Source organism: Pelmatolapia mariae, linkage group LG6 (genome assembly GCF_036321145.2).
Source record: "Pelmatolapia mariae isolate MD_Pm_ZW linkage group LG6, Pm_UMD_F_2, whole genome shotgun sequence".
NCBI classification, from domain to species: Eukaryota; Metazoa; Chordata; class Actinopteri; order Cichliformes; family Cichlidae; genus Pelmatolapia; species Pelmatolapia mariae.
In genome coordinates this window covers 43319124-43335362 of record NC_086232.1, presented here as the reverse complement: position 1 = coordinate 43335362, position 16239 = coordinate 43319124, and the positions used below count along the sequence as shown (strand labels likewise).

Genomic DNA, 16239 nt, shown 5'->3' with positions numbered 1-16239 from the left:
TCTCAGGCTGCTGGAAGGTTGAAATATTCGGTGAGTTTTACTTCCAGCAGCAGTCGTGTCCTCCTGCAGTGTCGCAGCTCGTCGATGGACTGAATCTTGTTGCCAATGATTTCGTTGCAGCGTCCAATGATGTGAGGCTGGTTGGCAAAGGGAACCGTTGTGCCGGCGAGCTGAGGTTCAAGCACGAGGCAGAGTGGAGACAGCTGAGCAAACAGCGCGCCTGGAGCCTGAAGGAGGCCGACGTGGCGTGCAGACAGCTCGACTGCGGCTCTGCTGTTTCAGTCAAAAACATCAGGCACCGGCCCAAAGTTCTGCGCGTCTGGAGCTTTTATTCGGACTGTGACGGCTCTGAGCGAGCGCTCACGGACTGCGGAACGGTGAAGAGGTCCCTCTCAGATTTCACCACTGAGGTGATCTGCTCAGGTGAGAACAGCACGGCATTCGTTGTACAGTGAGCTGAGGGTAAGTTCAGCTGCAGGTGCGATGGACGGATTTTATTCACATAGGTCAAAGGTGAAAGGTCTGAGACCGCCAGTAAAGGTTCCTCTCTATGGTCTTACCAGTTTTCTTTTGATTAAACATGTTTTTATATTATAGTACAGAGAGTAGGCCAGACAGTGGGAGGCAGTGACACAGGAAGTCACATGAAGGTGTGGGCGGAGTTTAACCCATCCTCCAGCAGTAGTCTTCATCAGTGGCCACCAGGGGGCGACTCATCCAGCTGTAGAAAGAATTATACATGTATAAAAAGCATCTGTGAATCATGACCTCAGTAAACACTTTGCTGATGAGGTCAGGAGGTCAAACTTCACGCCTCACGCTGTGATTGTCGAGTTACCTTCACACGATGCTGGCCGTTGTTTCGCCACATACCTGCATAACATGATGTCAAAGCACCGAGATGGCCAAAAGCTGGTGAGAACGCTCGAAGTGTTTCATGTAGTTTGTGGGTTTCATCCTGCAGCATTTACATGTCATGAGCAGAGGTTAAGGCGGCTGCAGTCTCATTAAATTATCGCAGCAGACACAGAATAAGATGTGTTTTTACTGGTGTTAAATCCAGTAAAGTTAACCTCAAAGCTCACGTCGGCAGGATTAATCTTTATTATTCATTCTACCCACAATGTTTCTGCTCAGAAAGGGAAACTCACACAAATACATAAGTAATAAGGTGGTAATAACACCTGTGTCCACGTCTTTCAGTCACATTAGCCCCGCCCCTCCCTAATAAAGGCTTTGCACCATCAGCTCATAAATCTGATCCAATAACTTGAAACCCGATGCTTCTTTGTTTTCTACGACACAGTTCGAGTGTTTAAAGCGTGTGCGCTCATTAGGTGCATGATGATGTCATTACAGACGTCCTGCCTGCTCCTGACATCACTTTCTACACTGACGGCAGTGAGACTTCTCCAACCGGGAATCAAACGCAGGGCGTGGTGTGGAAGGGCCACTCTTTCACCATCATCTGCTCTGTGGAGCCACGACACAGCGGCGGCAGATTTACCCTCAGCATCACCGGCGCCCACCAACACCGCAGCTTGACTCAAGCAGCGTCCAATCACTCGGCCAGCTTCTGGTTCAGAGCTGCCAATCAAACACACGAGGGGACCTACAGCTGCGTCTATCACAACACTGTCTTCAGCAACATCTTCTCATCTGAGGGCGGGAGGCTCTCGCTCACTGTCAAAGGTACGACAGAGGAACTGGCTGGATGGGCGTGGCTACTTCAGCTCACCTCTCACCCACCCCAGTTGCTTGTCATGCGGTTTATGGTGTTGTGATGCGAATGTGTGTGTGCTCTCTGTGCAGGTTTGTGTTTGTTTTGTTCTCGTGCTGATCTCCCATAAGGACACCAGCATGACTACAGGTCTCTTTTTTTTCCACATTTAGCTCAAAACCTAACAAAAACATGTTTTTTACAGTCATTTTTTTTACATTTTAGTAAAATATTTTCAAATGTTCACATTTAAAACAATTTTAAATGACACCTTTCTCCCTCGTCTCTGTCAGCGTTCCTTCTTCCTCGTGGCGTTGGTCAGGTGTAACTGCAGAGTGGATTTTGGCCCCTCCTCATTTTGACGTTTCTGTCTCTAACAGATGCTTCAGATGCGATTTTGGACGATGGCGTGCTCAGAGCCAGAGAGGACTCCGCTGCCTGTGCTGGGAAGCTGCTCATCAACAACGGGAACCAAACCAAACCGGTGAGCGCAGAGTCCACAGTCTGGGACCTGAACCACGCGGGCATAGTGTGCAGACAGCTGGGCTGCGGCCCTGCTGTTTCCACCAAAGCCGTCAACCTTCCCAACAAAACGCCGATGTGGCGTTTTTTCTCCGACTGCCTTGGATTCGAGTCTGCGCTGATGGAGTGCGGAGCTGTAAATCCACGGCTTTCCTCCTCGGTCATTCAGGTGAACTGTGCAGGTGAGATGTTTGAAGCAGTTTTCTGTGGGTGTCGTCTGCTCATTCAACAGTTTCCCGTTTCCTGGTAAATGATGTACTCGTGGTACGAATCAGTTCCTGCCTGATAGCTGTCACACTTTAGGAACAGTCACAGGTGTCGATCGCTTTCACACATCAACTTCAAACATCATTTGAATGAAGTTTAGGATGTTTTTTGTAGAGCAGCACACAACAGGAAGTCGTCAGCTTCAGATTCACTGACATCATCCTGAGTTCAGACATTTCCCCCTGATCTGTTGGGAAGTCTGGGATAAACTCTCCGAGCGGGGGTGCAAACTCAACAAGCCTTCAAAGGTGCTTCTCCAAAGTTCTCAGTCGAGTGTCTGAAAACTTCTGTAAATTTCACATTTGATCATTTTGAATTTTTAGATACTTTGAAAATCTCCTTCATCGTTTCAAGAATGCGTCACATTTTCCTGACATCTGATGCATTCTGGCTCAACGTAGATTGTAACCCCCCCTCATACAGCGGCGTTTTCATTTGACCCATTAATGCGCTCCACCTGTCAGACCTGAAAGCTACGCTCACCTACGTCACACAGACATGGACACGCTTGAACACAGATGTGGTTCCACACCAGACTGAAACTCTTCTCTGTTTTGCCATCTTCATCAGGGCGCAGCGGGTGAGAGCCGAGGACACAACGCTGGACCAGACAATCCTGAAAGGTCATCGACCGCAGAGGCGCCGACAGACGGACGGAGTATTCTGGGTCATGGCTCAAATTCTGGGTTTAATAAGGAGATATCCTCCCTCTAAGTTAACAATAAAAAGAGCTCATGATAAAAAAAATAAAATAAAGACTTTTTTGGTATTTAAATCCCATAAACTGGGCGTTTGCCAGAGACCTGATTGGTCAGTCGGCGTTGGGCCTGTTTGTTGGTTTCTTATCTAAAACCCTGAGAAGAGGTGACTGACGTGGGGAAACGCACGATCTGATATCGTCGTGTTGGTGTTGTTCCCAGATCATCACACTAAATGTTGTTCCAGGATCAACATTGCGACGTCATACTTTTGCGACTTCGGGAAAAACCGCCGTAAAACAAAAAAAAAAAAAAAACTGTACTTAAGCTGCGAGAAACCGCCTCTGTCCACCGATCAACGGACCCTGACCCTAACCTTAACCCTTTAATGAACGGCAAGCAGAATTGATACTGTCCTTGCAACATTGGAATTTCATAAATGCACGAATGGCTTGGCGCGCAAAAGAATAACGTCACAACAATGTGATTGGTCACTTGCAATGATGATCTGGGAACAACACCAACACGACGATATCAGATCATCCGTGGGGAAACCCCGAGGCTTCCTCACAGAAAGCCCACACTCTGTGACCTTCATATGATTTACCTGTGAATAACTCACCTGGGCAGAATATCGTTTCTCATGCAAATCAAAAATATCAGTGCATTAACCAGAACAACATTTAACATCACATTTTTGCATTACTGATAGTTTTTGGATCTGTGATTGGACTGAATCGTCCGGAGCGTTTGCACGTGTGCAGAAAGAGACGAGATTTTATATAATAGAAATACTTTCTTTAATCTGAAGGATCATCACAGACATATTCGTAAACAAGATACTTAAAAATGCAGATTTCATTAATTTTTGTCCCCATTCAGACGCTGAGTGTCGCTGTCACACACTCACACACACACACACACACACACAGACACACACACACTAAACACAGAAAAACAAAAGTGACTAAAGATTCTGCTCGATTAAAATCATCCCCTGTGGCTTCACTTCGAGAGCGCGCGCGCGCACACACACACACACACACACACACGCGCACACACACACAAAAACAACAGGTCTGCATCGGGTGGGCGGGTGGGGGAGGGGCAGCGTGGATGCGTGTAGTAACTTCTACCTGGACAAAGCAGAGATCCTGAAACAGACACAGGATAAAACGTCAGTTTAACATTGCCCCTCTCGTGTTCTCGCCGTCGCTCGTCCGCCGCTCACTTACTGTAGCTTGTCCTGTAACAGCTCGAGCCTCTGCCGGTCCACGTAGCGCGAGAAGAGGGAGAGCAGGTTGGGAGGGGTGAAGAGGGGGGGAGAGAGGGACGAGGAGGGGACGCTGAGCAGCTCCCTCGTCACCGAAAACACCAACTCAGTCCTGAGGGAGGAGAGAGGCGGGGTCATGCTCACTGTCATTAGCACGAATCACATCAAACTTTCCCCACCAGGGGGCGCTGTTCTCCAGCAGCTGTATGGAGAGGAGTTCATCTTTTAACTTTTCAGCTGATCCGACTTTACCACAGATCAGCTCATGACTCTGGATGATGAAGATCACATGACTCACTGCACCATCTTGTGGTGGTAACTGGTATTACAGGTTCAGTTAATTCTGGAAGATTTTTAACTACTTTTTTATAAAAAATAAACCAAAAGTATTTGAAACATTCTTCCAAATTAATTCTAATATCATTTATTACATGCAGCAATCCTTTTACGCTGACTTAGATGTTAAGGTGCAAACTTCTGTTCTGATTGTTTTAAGAACAAAGTGCGCACCATACTGAGAGGCCAAGTTTCCAGCTGTGTTGTGACAGGCTGCTGGTAACAGAGAAAACCTGAAACTGTTCATCTGTCCGTTATGTGCAGACACAGCACTGGCTGAGCATCAGGTGGCTAAACAGTGAAAACATTCAGCTACAAGAACGACACTGAAAACAAGTTTAGGCCAACACTGTTCAAATCTTTGACAGACCTTTGACGAGGTGCTGCTTAGACCGCTTTAAAAATATTAAATATGAGGGGTGACTCAAGACTTTTGCACAGCACTACACATGAAAAGTAGCCGAGCAGAGGCGTAAGTGAATCCTCTGAATACAATTATATGGTAGAATATTAAAAACGACACACACGCACGGCTCACCATCGATTGTCGTCCATGAGCTGACAGTTTGGGTCGGAGCTCTGCATCCTCTCACCTTCACTCAGGATCACGTAGAGCAGCGTCACGCCAAACTGGACAGAAACAGGCGTGTGCACGTGAACACACGTGGACGAACATCAGTTTGTTAAAAAATAAATAAATAAAAATCCCCCCAAACCGGCTCTCAGAGCCAACGCATCACTCTGACAACATCAAATATACTGAAGGAGAAGAAAAGTACCTTGTTGTGCAGCACTGTGGCCAGCTGGCCCTCGCTGCCTTGGAGCTCCTGGAGCAGATCTGTGAGGGAGGCGCTCGACAACGACTGGATCACTGCAGAAACCGGCTCCACCAACCAGCATAGCACCTGAACGCAGAGCAGAGGCGTTAACGCCGCACAGACACAGGTGAAAGTGATGTCACATCCTGCGGGGGGTTACCTGGTCCTGTTTGTCCTTCTTGGCTAAAGCGGGAAGGTTGCGGGCAATTGCCATGACAACAGCAGCAGCCTGCGTTGAAGGCAGGAAGGGGAGGAGCCGGGAGATGAGCCGCTTGCCCTTCCTCACTGACATGATCATCACACACTGCTCGTCACTCACTCTTCACAGAGGAGGAGAAGAAAACACGTTACACCGCTGAGCCGCCTGTAACGGCGCCGATTGGACAGAGTAAGGGCCGCCCCCTCCTACCTGTCGTCCCACTCTTTCTCCCGCAGCGAGCTGCAGAGCTGCTCCGTGTTGCTCTTGTGCTGCTCCAGCAGAGCCTCGCGGTCCTCCTCCGGCGCCTGGACGAAGCGCTTCTCAAAGTCCTGAACCTCCAACAGCAAACTGTACATCTGCAGGGCGGAGGGGGAGGAGGAAGGGAGACATGGTTACATTTCTCGAAGCGTTTCCTGCCGTCTGCGTGAACATCCTGTCGTGCACGGCTCTGCTCGTCCTACCTTCTCCACCGTGTAGAGGATTTGTCGCCTCTTATTCCAAACCTGCTTCTCTCGTTTCTCCTTCAAGAAAACAGAAACAAAAAGATCAACAGGAGCTGAAACCTGATAAAACACTTCAGGATTCGAAAGAAAGAACCAAACAGCTGCTGTGTCACATTTTTCTATCTGACTGCTGGGTTTGGTGGATGGACTGGATTCAGGACAATTTGAAGCTCGTTTCACAGGGACACTGATCCACTGTAACACCGACTGCCAGCTGTGCTGCACATCCGACCTCGAGTGGAGCTGCTGGACCGACAGGCTGTTAGCAGCGTCTGCTAAAGGCAACGACTCAGGTTTCTCCCAGAGCGACATACAAACATACATGTGAGGGAAACACTGATGTATTTAGTGCCATACCAGCCTCATTTATTCTCATTTCCAGCTCTGAATAATAGAGCCGACTCTTAATCAGAATTCTGTTTTTCTGATTCGATCAATCACGAGGCAGCTTCCTGATCATGTGATCAAACATTTCACCAAGTTTCAAGCAGCATTTGAAGTTCTGGAGATCCTGCAGCTGCTTCATGGTCTCACAACGTGTTTTTGTTCTTGTACGATCTGATCGTCAGCTGGTCTAAAGAAACAACCCGCTCTCATCTGAGCCTCCATTTTTGTTTATAAAGCAAACTTTCAGAATAAAGTGCAGCTGAAGCGGCGTCGTCATAAAAACGTTTGAATGTAGAAAGAAATAAAAACCTCGTCGTCTGAGCGAGTCGTCACCACGGCGTCGATCATCTTGCGGGGGTTGTTGACGCTGGAGACCGTCAGTTTACCCAGAGAGCCTGCAAACTGAACTGCAGACAGACCCGTGTCAGAGCAGCTGATCGAGCAGCGGGACATGTGACATCACGCAGCGAAGCGCCGGTGTTGGTTACCTGGTCTGTAGGTGTGCTCCACCTTGGCCACCTGAGGAGTGATGAGCTTGGTGGTGTGCTCCTTCTTGCTGCTGTCTCGTTCTTTCTCCTGACGCTTCTCCATTTTCTCATAGTAGTTCTACACACACACGGACACACACACCATGAACAACCATCACACCGACTCGTGTGGGGCTGCTTTACCTGGAGCAAGCGTCGGTGAAACCCACCTGATAGTAGTAGTCATCCAGGTAAGGGTCTGTGCTCTGCAGCTGCATCATCTGGATTTTCGTCACCCACTCCTTCTCTTTCTGAGTCATCAGGTTGCTGTAGGGGTCTCTGCTGCGCCGGTCCATCCCGGGCCTGCGGTCCCTGCACAGACGCAACAAGACGATGACCGCGTGTTGGCTCGACCAATGAGCAGGCTGCGTTTCTCGCGCGCTTGCTTACCCTCCTCGGCTCTGCATGCGCTGTGTGAGCATGCGGCGGTGCTGTGGGTGAAGGTGAGTGGTGTTGTGCCGGATCGGTGGCGCGTGGTTAGGGGGCCCGTGAGGTGGCGGGGGGCCCATTCGGTGACCGTGGGGAGGAGGAGGGCCTCCGAAGAAGGGCCTGAAACCTCCACCGCCTGGCAGCAGAGGAGGAGGACCGCCGCGGGGAAATCCTGCCACCTGGACACACGGGACAGTCAAGAACCTGAGACGCTGTGAGGGAGCGTTAGCTGACATGTCATCGATCACGCTTAACGGGGTAGCCTAACATGTAAGTAATAACAACATAACATGTGTAATAACAGGCATGCAATAACATCATGTGTGTATGTATGCAACAACGTCACATATATAAGTAATAACATGCATGTATGTGTGTGTGTCTGCCAGTGTGTGTGTGTGTGTGTGTGTGTGCGCGTCTGACCTGAGAGTTGAGCAGCTGGGCGCGTTGAATCTGCGACAGAACAGGACCGACTCTGGGGGGGAACGGGCCGCGACACAGAGGAGAGTTCTGACAACACAAAAGTGACGTGAGAATAAAACACGGTGATGAGGTCACATGACCGCGCTGTTTGTGAGGAAAACTAAAGTCAGAGCTAACAGCTGGCCTGACCCCGAAGCTGTAAATATGATTCACGCCTTTATAAACCGAGACGGGTCCTTCCTGGACCTTTGTGGGTGCGACTGCACACAGCAGCTTGAGCGGTCCACAGTCACAGGTTCAAGTATTTTCATCCACAGCCCTGGTGGTGACCGAGAGGCTCCGCCTCCACAGGTTCACCTACAGAAACCTGCTGATGTCATCACCCCACACAGACTGAACGCTCTTCAGTCATCCCGATTAAGCTACAATACGAAGTGCAATCATTTCATTGTGATTCTTTGTTTTCATAATCACTAAAAGACCAAATCACACAGCTCCACCCTGCAGCCTCCATCAGCTCAGTGCTGAACCACCTGATCCAGGTGCTGGTGGAGGTCACCACACGATCAGCTGCTAGCTCATCAACAAATACAGGAAACAGTGATATTAGCCGGGGACTTTTATTGTTCCATGGTGGGTAAATAAAAACCACATAAAATCATCACCAGTATGATTCCTGTCAAAAATAAACCTGTGATGTCTTTTCTATTTGGCCTGTAAACACACTGCAGCGCACCGTCCTGAGCGCAGGAGTCTGCTGACTGATGCAGACGAGCAGAGAGCCGGGGGCAGCGGGTGGAGAGGAAACACTCACAGCAATGTTGAGGAGGGTGTTGGGTGACAGACGCTCGGGGAAAGGAGCGGGGTATCTGTGCTGGACCGGGGCTCTCACGTGGACCGCTGTGGGATGGTGGATCTACACAAACACACACAGAGGGCGGGGTTAACAGAGACGGAGCCATTACACGCAGCCGGACGCCTGCTGTGCTGCTTCGTAACTTTAAAAGCACATCTCGGCGCCATGGCAACGTTTAAATCCTGCGACACAAACACGTGTTCACTGATCACAGCAGGGAGGGACACCCAGCAGGAAGACTTCCTGTTTCTGACCTGGTGATTCAGCGCGTGGCTCATCGGCTGTTTGGGTGGAGTCCCGATTGGCACCGCCCTCACCGGAGGGGAGCCAATCACAGGGGAAGAAGAGCGTGGAGGAGGAACCCTCTCTGACAGATCCTCATCGTTCCTGCCCTGAGGAGCTCGTTTAGGATGGCCCACCTCTTTGATTATAGACATGAGTGGATTATCCTGAAGACAAAAATATGAATAAAAATATAAACAATAACTACATAAATGTATTTAGTCGTTCATTTCTTTATTTTTGATCCTAGAATTAACACCTAAACTGGCGATGAACAGTTAGATATCCCATAAGAAGAGTAAAGTTTAACCTCCATGTGTGTGACCAATCCCGGGGCGACGCTCACGGGGCCAAAGCCCATGCTGTTCTCCCAAATACTGTGAGAGCTCATCTATGAGAGACAGGCAGAGATTCAAGAAACAAACACTTCATGCACATCAGGCTGAAACTGATTCTGCTGCAGTGATCTGACTAAACACAGGAAACCTTAAATCCACCTGTTCGTAGATTTTTGGTGCATGATTCAATTTAATTTTTTTTCAAAAACATTTTGCCACGCTGCAAAGTCTGATACTGCACATGAAGGTAAAAACACTGACCTGGCCCATGGGAGCGGTGCCTCTGCGCAGCAAGTGCTGCTGCTGTTGGTAGCTGAGCATGGACGAGGGAGGAAGGCCTGAAGCACAACAGCAGGTTTCAGTCACACAGGGCAAACACACAGCATGCTTCTGGAGCTAATGTGAACTGAAGCTGCAGACTGAACAGCAGAACCACGGAGTCATTGCCGGCCTGATCCTAGAGCGGGAATCTCTTTGGGAAACTGCCCGGCAGTTTCAGAGAGCACAGCAGCGCTGCAGCCTCACACGAGGTGCTCGCTTTTTCTGCTTCTGTTCAGTTTTATTGTCAAGCATTAAAACAAATACTTTCTTGCTCCAAGTGTGTGAAAGGCTTTTCCAAATTTCGGATACCGGCGTTTCTCATGAGGCAGAAAATGACACCTGGTTTTACCTTCTTAGTTCCCGACATGCAGAAAGCAAACAGCAGGTACGTCTGCTCTGAGCATCGCAGCCACGAATTCAAAATCAACCCTTTAGGCTCCAAAATCTGCCGGTAGGGCTGCTCGATTATGGCAAAAATGATAATCACGATTATTTTCACTGAAATTGAGATCTCGATTATTTGACGATATTTATTTAACAATAACAATGTATTGAATAATGGCTTTAAAGATGTCAAAAAATAATATAAAATAGTGTGCAAATACTGATAACAGTGCAAATGTTTGCAATATAAAAAATAAATGAAAAATGTAAACATCTATGTTTAGTGAACTTCAAAATACTGCATAATACTGGTTGTTCACTGTGTTAATTGAGCAGTGGTCTTTGGCGAGGAAAACGTTACCGCGTTTGTTATCTCCTTGTGTCTCTGGGAGCTGCTGGGATATTTAGTCGCGTTGTACAGGGGAGCGTGAATGGAAGTCTGTGAGGATGAAGCAGGTGTTGTCAAGAGTTTTTCTCTATGTTCCTTCATTGTTTGATCGTATGTCACTTTGTGAGCGGTCTTCAAATGATTGAATAAATTTGTAGTGTTGCTCTGTGGTGCAGCTACGACACCGTAGCAAAGTTTCCACACTATGTCTACTTGATCCACGTCTGACTCCGCGAACCCAAAATGTTTCCACACCACTGAAGTCGTTTTACCTCTCTTTTCAACCAACGGCATTCTTTCTTCAGCAGCCATTATCCTCTCCTCACCAAATAACTTCTGCTTAGCTTTCCGAGCTCCCCTCGGGTCCTCTTAATTGTTGTGACGCGTGTTCGAAACGCAGAGAGGTGCGCTCGATTTGCCACACGGAGCAGTGCGAGAGGAGGAGCTAATAATCGGCTCAGTCATTTTTAATGATCGTTGAAAGCCCAGATCGTAATCACGATTAAAATTCGACTAATTGAGCAGCCCTATCTGCCGGTAGGTTAAGAAGCCATGCTTTCTTACAACGACTCTTTGATGGACAACAGATCGATCAAAGAAAACAACCAAGTGCATCTTTAAAAATGTGAAATTTCATCAACTTATTCAACATTTAAATTCCCCAAAATGAAGCTGCTCACACGAACCAGCTCATATAAAAGAGACCAAATGACAGACGCTACGAATCAACTGTGACCAACAGTCATGTGACAACAGATCCACAGTCAGAGCGCGCACACTAACACTAACACACACACACACAAAATTAAAATCTCAGCGACATGAAATCTATAAAAATAAAGCCCACTGAGCTCAGTGAATCTGAGACCTTCTAGAGATGCGAAGCGGTCGACTGATTCTCACCTGCCGCAGGGAGCCCGGGGGGCAGCTGGTGCTGGGGATGCTGGTGTGGCTGCGTGGGGGGCGGGATGGGGGAGGGCTGCGGCAGGACTCTGGGCTGGTCCAGCCCCCGCAGGGCGGAGAGGCCGGATCCTGAAGAGCTGGGGGATGGACCGGGTCTCTCGGCCGCCCCGACTCCAGCGATGGCCGGGTCGGCGTCCAGGATCAGCCTGGCCAGAGACTCGGCCAAGTCCCCCTCCCCCACTCGATCCTCCACATCTGAAGCGAGAGATTACAGACTTTAAAACACGCCGACCTCCACTTGATGCTTCAGCGGTAGATGACATCACCTACCTGATGGCGGCAGTCCAGACGAGGAAGAGGAGAAGCTGAGGGAAGCAAGGGATGATGGTGGAGGGGGATGGACTACAGAAGGGATTCGGGTGGAGGACGGGCGCTCGCTTGTGCTCAAGTCTGAGTCCCCTCCCATCCCCCCTCCTCCGAACCCCAGCCCCGCCCCCAACCCGTCCCGTTCATCGAGCTCGGCGAGGCGCTTGTGTTCCTCCTGCCAGTCGTCATCTGGAACAAACAGGGAACATCAAATCTGTGCAGCCCCAAATCACATGTGAAAGGTCAAAGGTCACCACAGACAAATATGCAAAGACACAAACCATCCTACAAAATAAAAGCAGAGACGTGAGGATGAGAATCCGTGTTCATAAACACACTGAGCGCCTTCAAACCCTCACAGGTCCCACGTACATGTGACCTCCTCATTTATGGGGCCTCTTGGAAAATATCAGAGTATACCGGCGCTCTAAACGAGCGGCAGCGCTGTCATATAGAAACTGAGCTCGTGTGATCTAAAATAAGGTTTCTCTGCAGTCGAGCAGCACCACGCTCCTTATAATAAAGAACCAGGCTGACAGCAGCCACCGATTTGAGAGTCTAAATGTTCTAACATTTATTTTAAAGCTTACTGATACAAATCTACCAATAAATTACAGATTTAGCTCCCCAGTAATATATAAAATCATTATGAGTTTCTCTCCAGTAACAATGAAGAGTCCAGTGAAACTGTGGCCTACATGTCATCCTTGGTTCAATGACTTGTTCGTGGTTAAATGCTTCAGCAGCACATTCAGTCTTTCCTCAATGAATGAAAGGAGGTGAGAACAGCCGAGCCTCTGTGCTAATAAAAAGCAGATGTTGTTGCAGACGCTCAAAGATAATCAGGGTATAAGTCACCCTCTCAGTCATCAGCCTGTCAGAGCAAACAGAGTCTGAGAAACGCTACGAGCTAACTGAAGGACCTGACCCTGTTCCTGACGCGCTGACGTGGCTATCGTAGAGCTAACTCAGTTTCATGGTTCAAACATTTCACTGCACGCTCCACAACAGCAAAGAAACTTTTATCAATCATTGTGAGAACCTATGTTGCTCATTGGTTTACTCCATTTTGTTATTGTTAGACTGCGTTTGAGCAGCTTTGTTCACAAAGTGACACCAGTGTTTCTTACACGAGGCCTCAGTGCACAACAGACCTGAGAGCAGGAAAAAACTAGCCAGGCGTGTTTAATACGAACATCCAGGAGATCTGACAGGACAGATCCACAGTGCAACCTCACCTCGTCTAGACAACAGAGTCAGACTGGAAAAACAAAAGATGTTTCTTTCTTACCGATGGCCCCGGCTCCAAAAGTGTCATCGTTGAATTGATCGATTTCATCTTCGTCTTCTATCAATCCATCATCTTCCTCCTCCAGCATACAGTCTTCATCCAGGGACTAAAATAAAGGAGGACAAGAGGGATGAAAAGATCTACAGATGTGAAAGACGAGGTGACCGAACAGCTGCGACTGGGACGTCAGAATAATCTGTGACTCTATAAAATAATGTCTCAACACTTTTAAATCTCATCTCAAAACTCAGAGCAGCACAGCCTTCACCATGATTCTGTCTTAGTGTAATTTTATCTTGCTTAGCTTTTATACTTTCATGCTTTTTTTCAACCTTATGTTTAATTTTTATTTTGCTATGTTTTATAATATTGCTACTGTTATTGTACTATTGTAAGGTGAGCTGGAGGGTCTTAAAGGTGCCTATAAATAAAATTTATTATTATTAATATTATTATAATTTCTACAGAAACAGCTGCAGATATTTTGTTATCCAAAGCCCTTTCTCCATCAGCATGAGAAAATCCTCTTGGCCTCTAAATCGTGCGGGTGCTCCTGCTCGACACGCGGCTCCATCAGACCTTTATAGTAAATCAGATCCACGATCTTATTCATTCTCAGAGCTCTGCAATCAAAAGCATCCTCTGGGTGTGTCCAATCTGACACACAACCAGTTCAGTGAGTCTCGTCAGAGATTAGTCAACAATCAATTCACAAAAGCTGACGTGTTTTTACTAGTGACACAAATATTATTGCTGAAAATATGTCCTGCTGCTTCAGGGTCATTCCTCCATGTGAGGGATGATCCTGATTCAGCTGCTGTAAAACTGATGAGACATTAAACACAAGCTGACGCTGTTAAACATCGTCTCATTTGCTGATTGATTGATTGATTGGCTGAATATTGCTATTGGAAAATAAAATGATATTTAAAAATGTTCATCAATTTTCCGATGCTTATCCAGACGGGTTCTCAGGAGCTAAACAAAGACTCCCAGACTCCTCTCTCCCCTGTAACCTCCTCCAGTCTTCTGGAGGACACCTACATCCTCCCAAAGCAGCCAAAAGACTTCATTTGTCATCACGTTCTGGGTCTGCTCGGGGTCTCCTCCTGCCAGTGCTCTCATAGTGTCCGTCATCAGCCGGGATAAACGAGAGAATTGTGCCAGGAAGGACATTCGGCATAAATCTGTGCGTCCTCTTTGCAACTAATGGAGCAGCCGAAAGTAAACAGCAGCATCCATACCGCCAAATAAATCTTGTTATTGATCCGGGTGCATCGTTACTCTTTACCGCAGGAACTGAAAGAGCTTCACAAATTTCTCAGCAGAGGCTTGATTGCAATATAGAAAAACGTATCAAAGACGGCCCACAGGTCTCAAAAATACATTCAGAGAAACTGCAACGATTGCACCAAACAATGCAGGTGCAGCAGCCTTGCACGCTTTACTCTGAATCTAAGTAAATGATGACAATATTTATTTTTATTTTTTTGCTGTCTTGTACTACGTGCTCTTCCTGATGAAACCCTCCACTTTATCCAGGCTCAGGAACTGTGCTGGGAAGTATAGTAGCTCGGGACCGTGTGAGGGAGGGGGTTATGTTCCCACTGTTACGTTTACTTTTTAAATGTGGTCATTCTAGCGGTCAGGAACGAGGAGTACTCGGGCAAGCTTATTGTGTAAGGACCTGTGACAGACAGCCCACGGTGAAAATCTTCACTTCGAGGATTGAAAATCAATAGGTGTGATCACGGTGGCCATGTCACCTTACAAAGGTCAGGATACAATTTTAAAGTTAAGCCAGATGTCTTAAGCATAGAGATTGATAGTCAGTCTCTTCCTCGCAGTGAGGAACATAACTTCCTTTAGCACTTGTATCAGATCAGTAGATATCTAGCAGATACCTTAAGCTGCAGTGTTGGTATCTGGATCCAAACGGAGCTGGAAAAAACTGGATCCATGCCTACCAAACACTGCGCATGTCCTCAGAGGCAGCAGTAAATTAATTCTTGTCGAGCAACTGACAGATTTGTTATACGACGGTTCATTTTATGAATAAAATGCTGACTAACTGCTGGAGCTTACAGCTGACCAGCACCGTTATTATCTTGTATAAACTGGCTGATCATCAGTGTGCTGTCAGGGCCACATGGACCTGTGATGACAGTTACTTTTATTTAACACATCCAGAAGGTGCCAGAAAGTCTGATTCAAACCGACACTGGGCCTTGGAGTGGTCAAAGTGTGCTAAACTGAGCTGCAAAAGAAACGCCTCAGCTTGAGTTGGCATTTATAGCATGTAAGTAAATACTAGGAGTAGCATTGACCACTGGCCAAATGCTAGCAGTAGCTAGCTGAGACAATGACCCTGCTTTCACTGGGAAAAACATGAAACGCAGAGGAGATGAACTCAAAACACGAACACTACGGTACTGACAAGACAAGCCATTAGTAGCCTTCCATTTTTAAACTACCTGCTGGGAACAATAACGTTTCTTATCACAGCACTCTGGCACCCTGCAGCTAACAGAGGCGCCTGTTAGCCGCAATGCTAATGCTGACGTGATATCGCGTATGACTCGCGTCGATTAGCTGCTGCCCTCAGAGGCCGAATACGACACAGTCAGGGCCGCTGCGACACTCCGGACTGTCACAGCGGACGCTGGTTTACTGTACAGTGCTGTAAACCACACGGGCCGAGACAGGGCTCGCCGTCCCGGTTCAGCACCAGGAAAGCGGGCTGCCTCGCAGGCCGCACCGAGTTCAGCCGCATAAACAATAGTGAACGCTGAGCACGTACAGCGCGCGCTCTGTGGTCACCGTGAGCTCTCCGGAACTCTTCCTCGGGAAAAACACACCTGATTATTTCCACAGAGCTACACTCACCTGAAATCGAAACATCTATCCGCAGGCTTTCGGGAAAAGGAGAGTGCATGGGAAGCTAGGCGGCGCGCAAATGACGCCAGCAGAGGACGTCCTCTAGGACCCACGTTACGGAACCACGTGAA

The 16239-nt window shown here is 47.9% G+C and overlaps 1 protein-coding gene across 2 annotated transcripts; it reads right to left on the bottom strand.

Moving 5' to 3' along the window:
* Nucleotides 1–3997: 3997 nt before the first annotated feature.
* patl1 (PAT1 homolog 1, processing body mRNA decay factor) lies at nt 3998–16237 on the bottom strand. Of its 2 annotated transcripts, XM_063477051.1 has the most exons (20): nt 16118–16237; nt 13232–13337; nt 11905–12129; nt 11575–11829; nt 9840–9916; nt 9551–9631; nt 9213–9407; nt 8917–9018; nt 8103–8189; nt 7641–7858; nt 7421–7562; nt 7212–7329; nt 7033–7130; nt 6295–6354; nt 6044–6189; nt 5795–5954; nt 5596–5721; nt 5355–5446; nt 4443–4592; nt 3998–4361 (listed from the first exon to the last, which is right to left on the bottom strand). In XM_063477051.1, the coding sequence occupies exons 1-20, from the start codon at nt 16130–16132 to the stop codon at nt 4340–4342; spliced, it is 2475 nt and encodes an 824-aa protein (XP_063333121.1). In that variant the 5' UTR covers nt 16133–16237; the 3' UTR covers nt 3998–4339. The 2 variants fall into 2 exon arrangements, with proteins under 2 accessions (XP_063333121.1, XP_063333122.1); XM_063477052.1 differs by lacking the exons at nt 8917–9018; nt 13232–13337; nt 16118–16237 and having other exon boundaries at nt 11905–12050.
* Between the last annotated feature and the right edge of the window lie 2 nt (nt 16238–16239).

Bases quoted from the DNA above. Each gene is read 5' to 3' on its own strand.
- patl1 (XM_063477051.1), bottom strand. The intron at 8,190-8,916 runs GTGAGTGTTTCC...TTGTGTTGTCAG, and splicing joins ACACCCTCCTCAACATTGCT to AACTCTCCTCTGTGTCGCGG. The intron at 5,447-5,595 runs GTACTTTTCTTC...GTTTCTGTCCAG, and splicing joins CCACAGTGCTGCACAACAAG to TTTGGCGTGACGCTGCTCTA.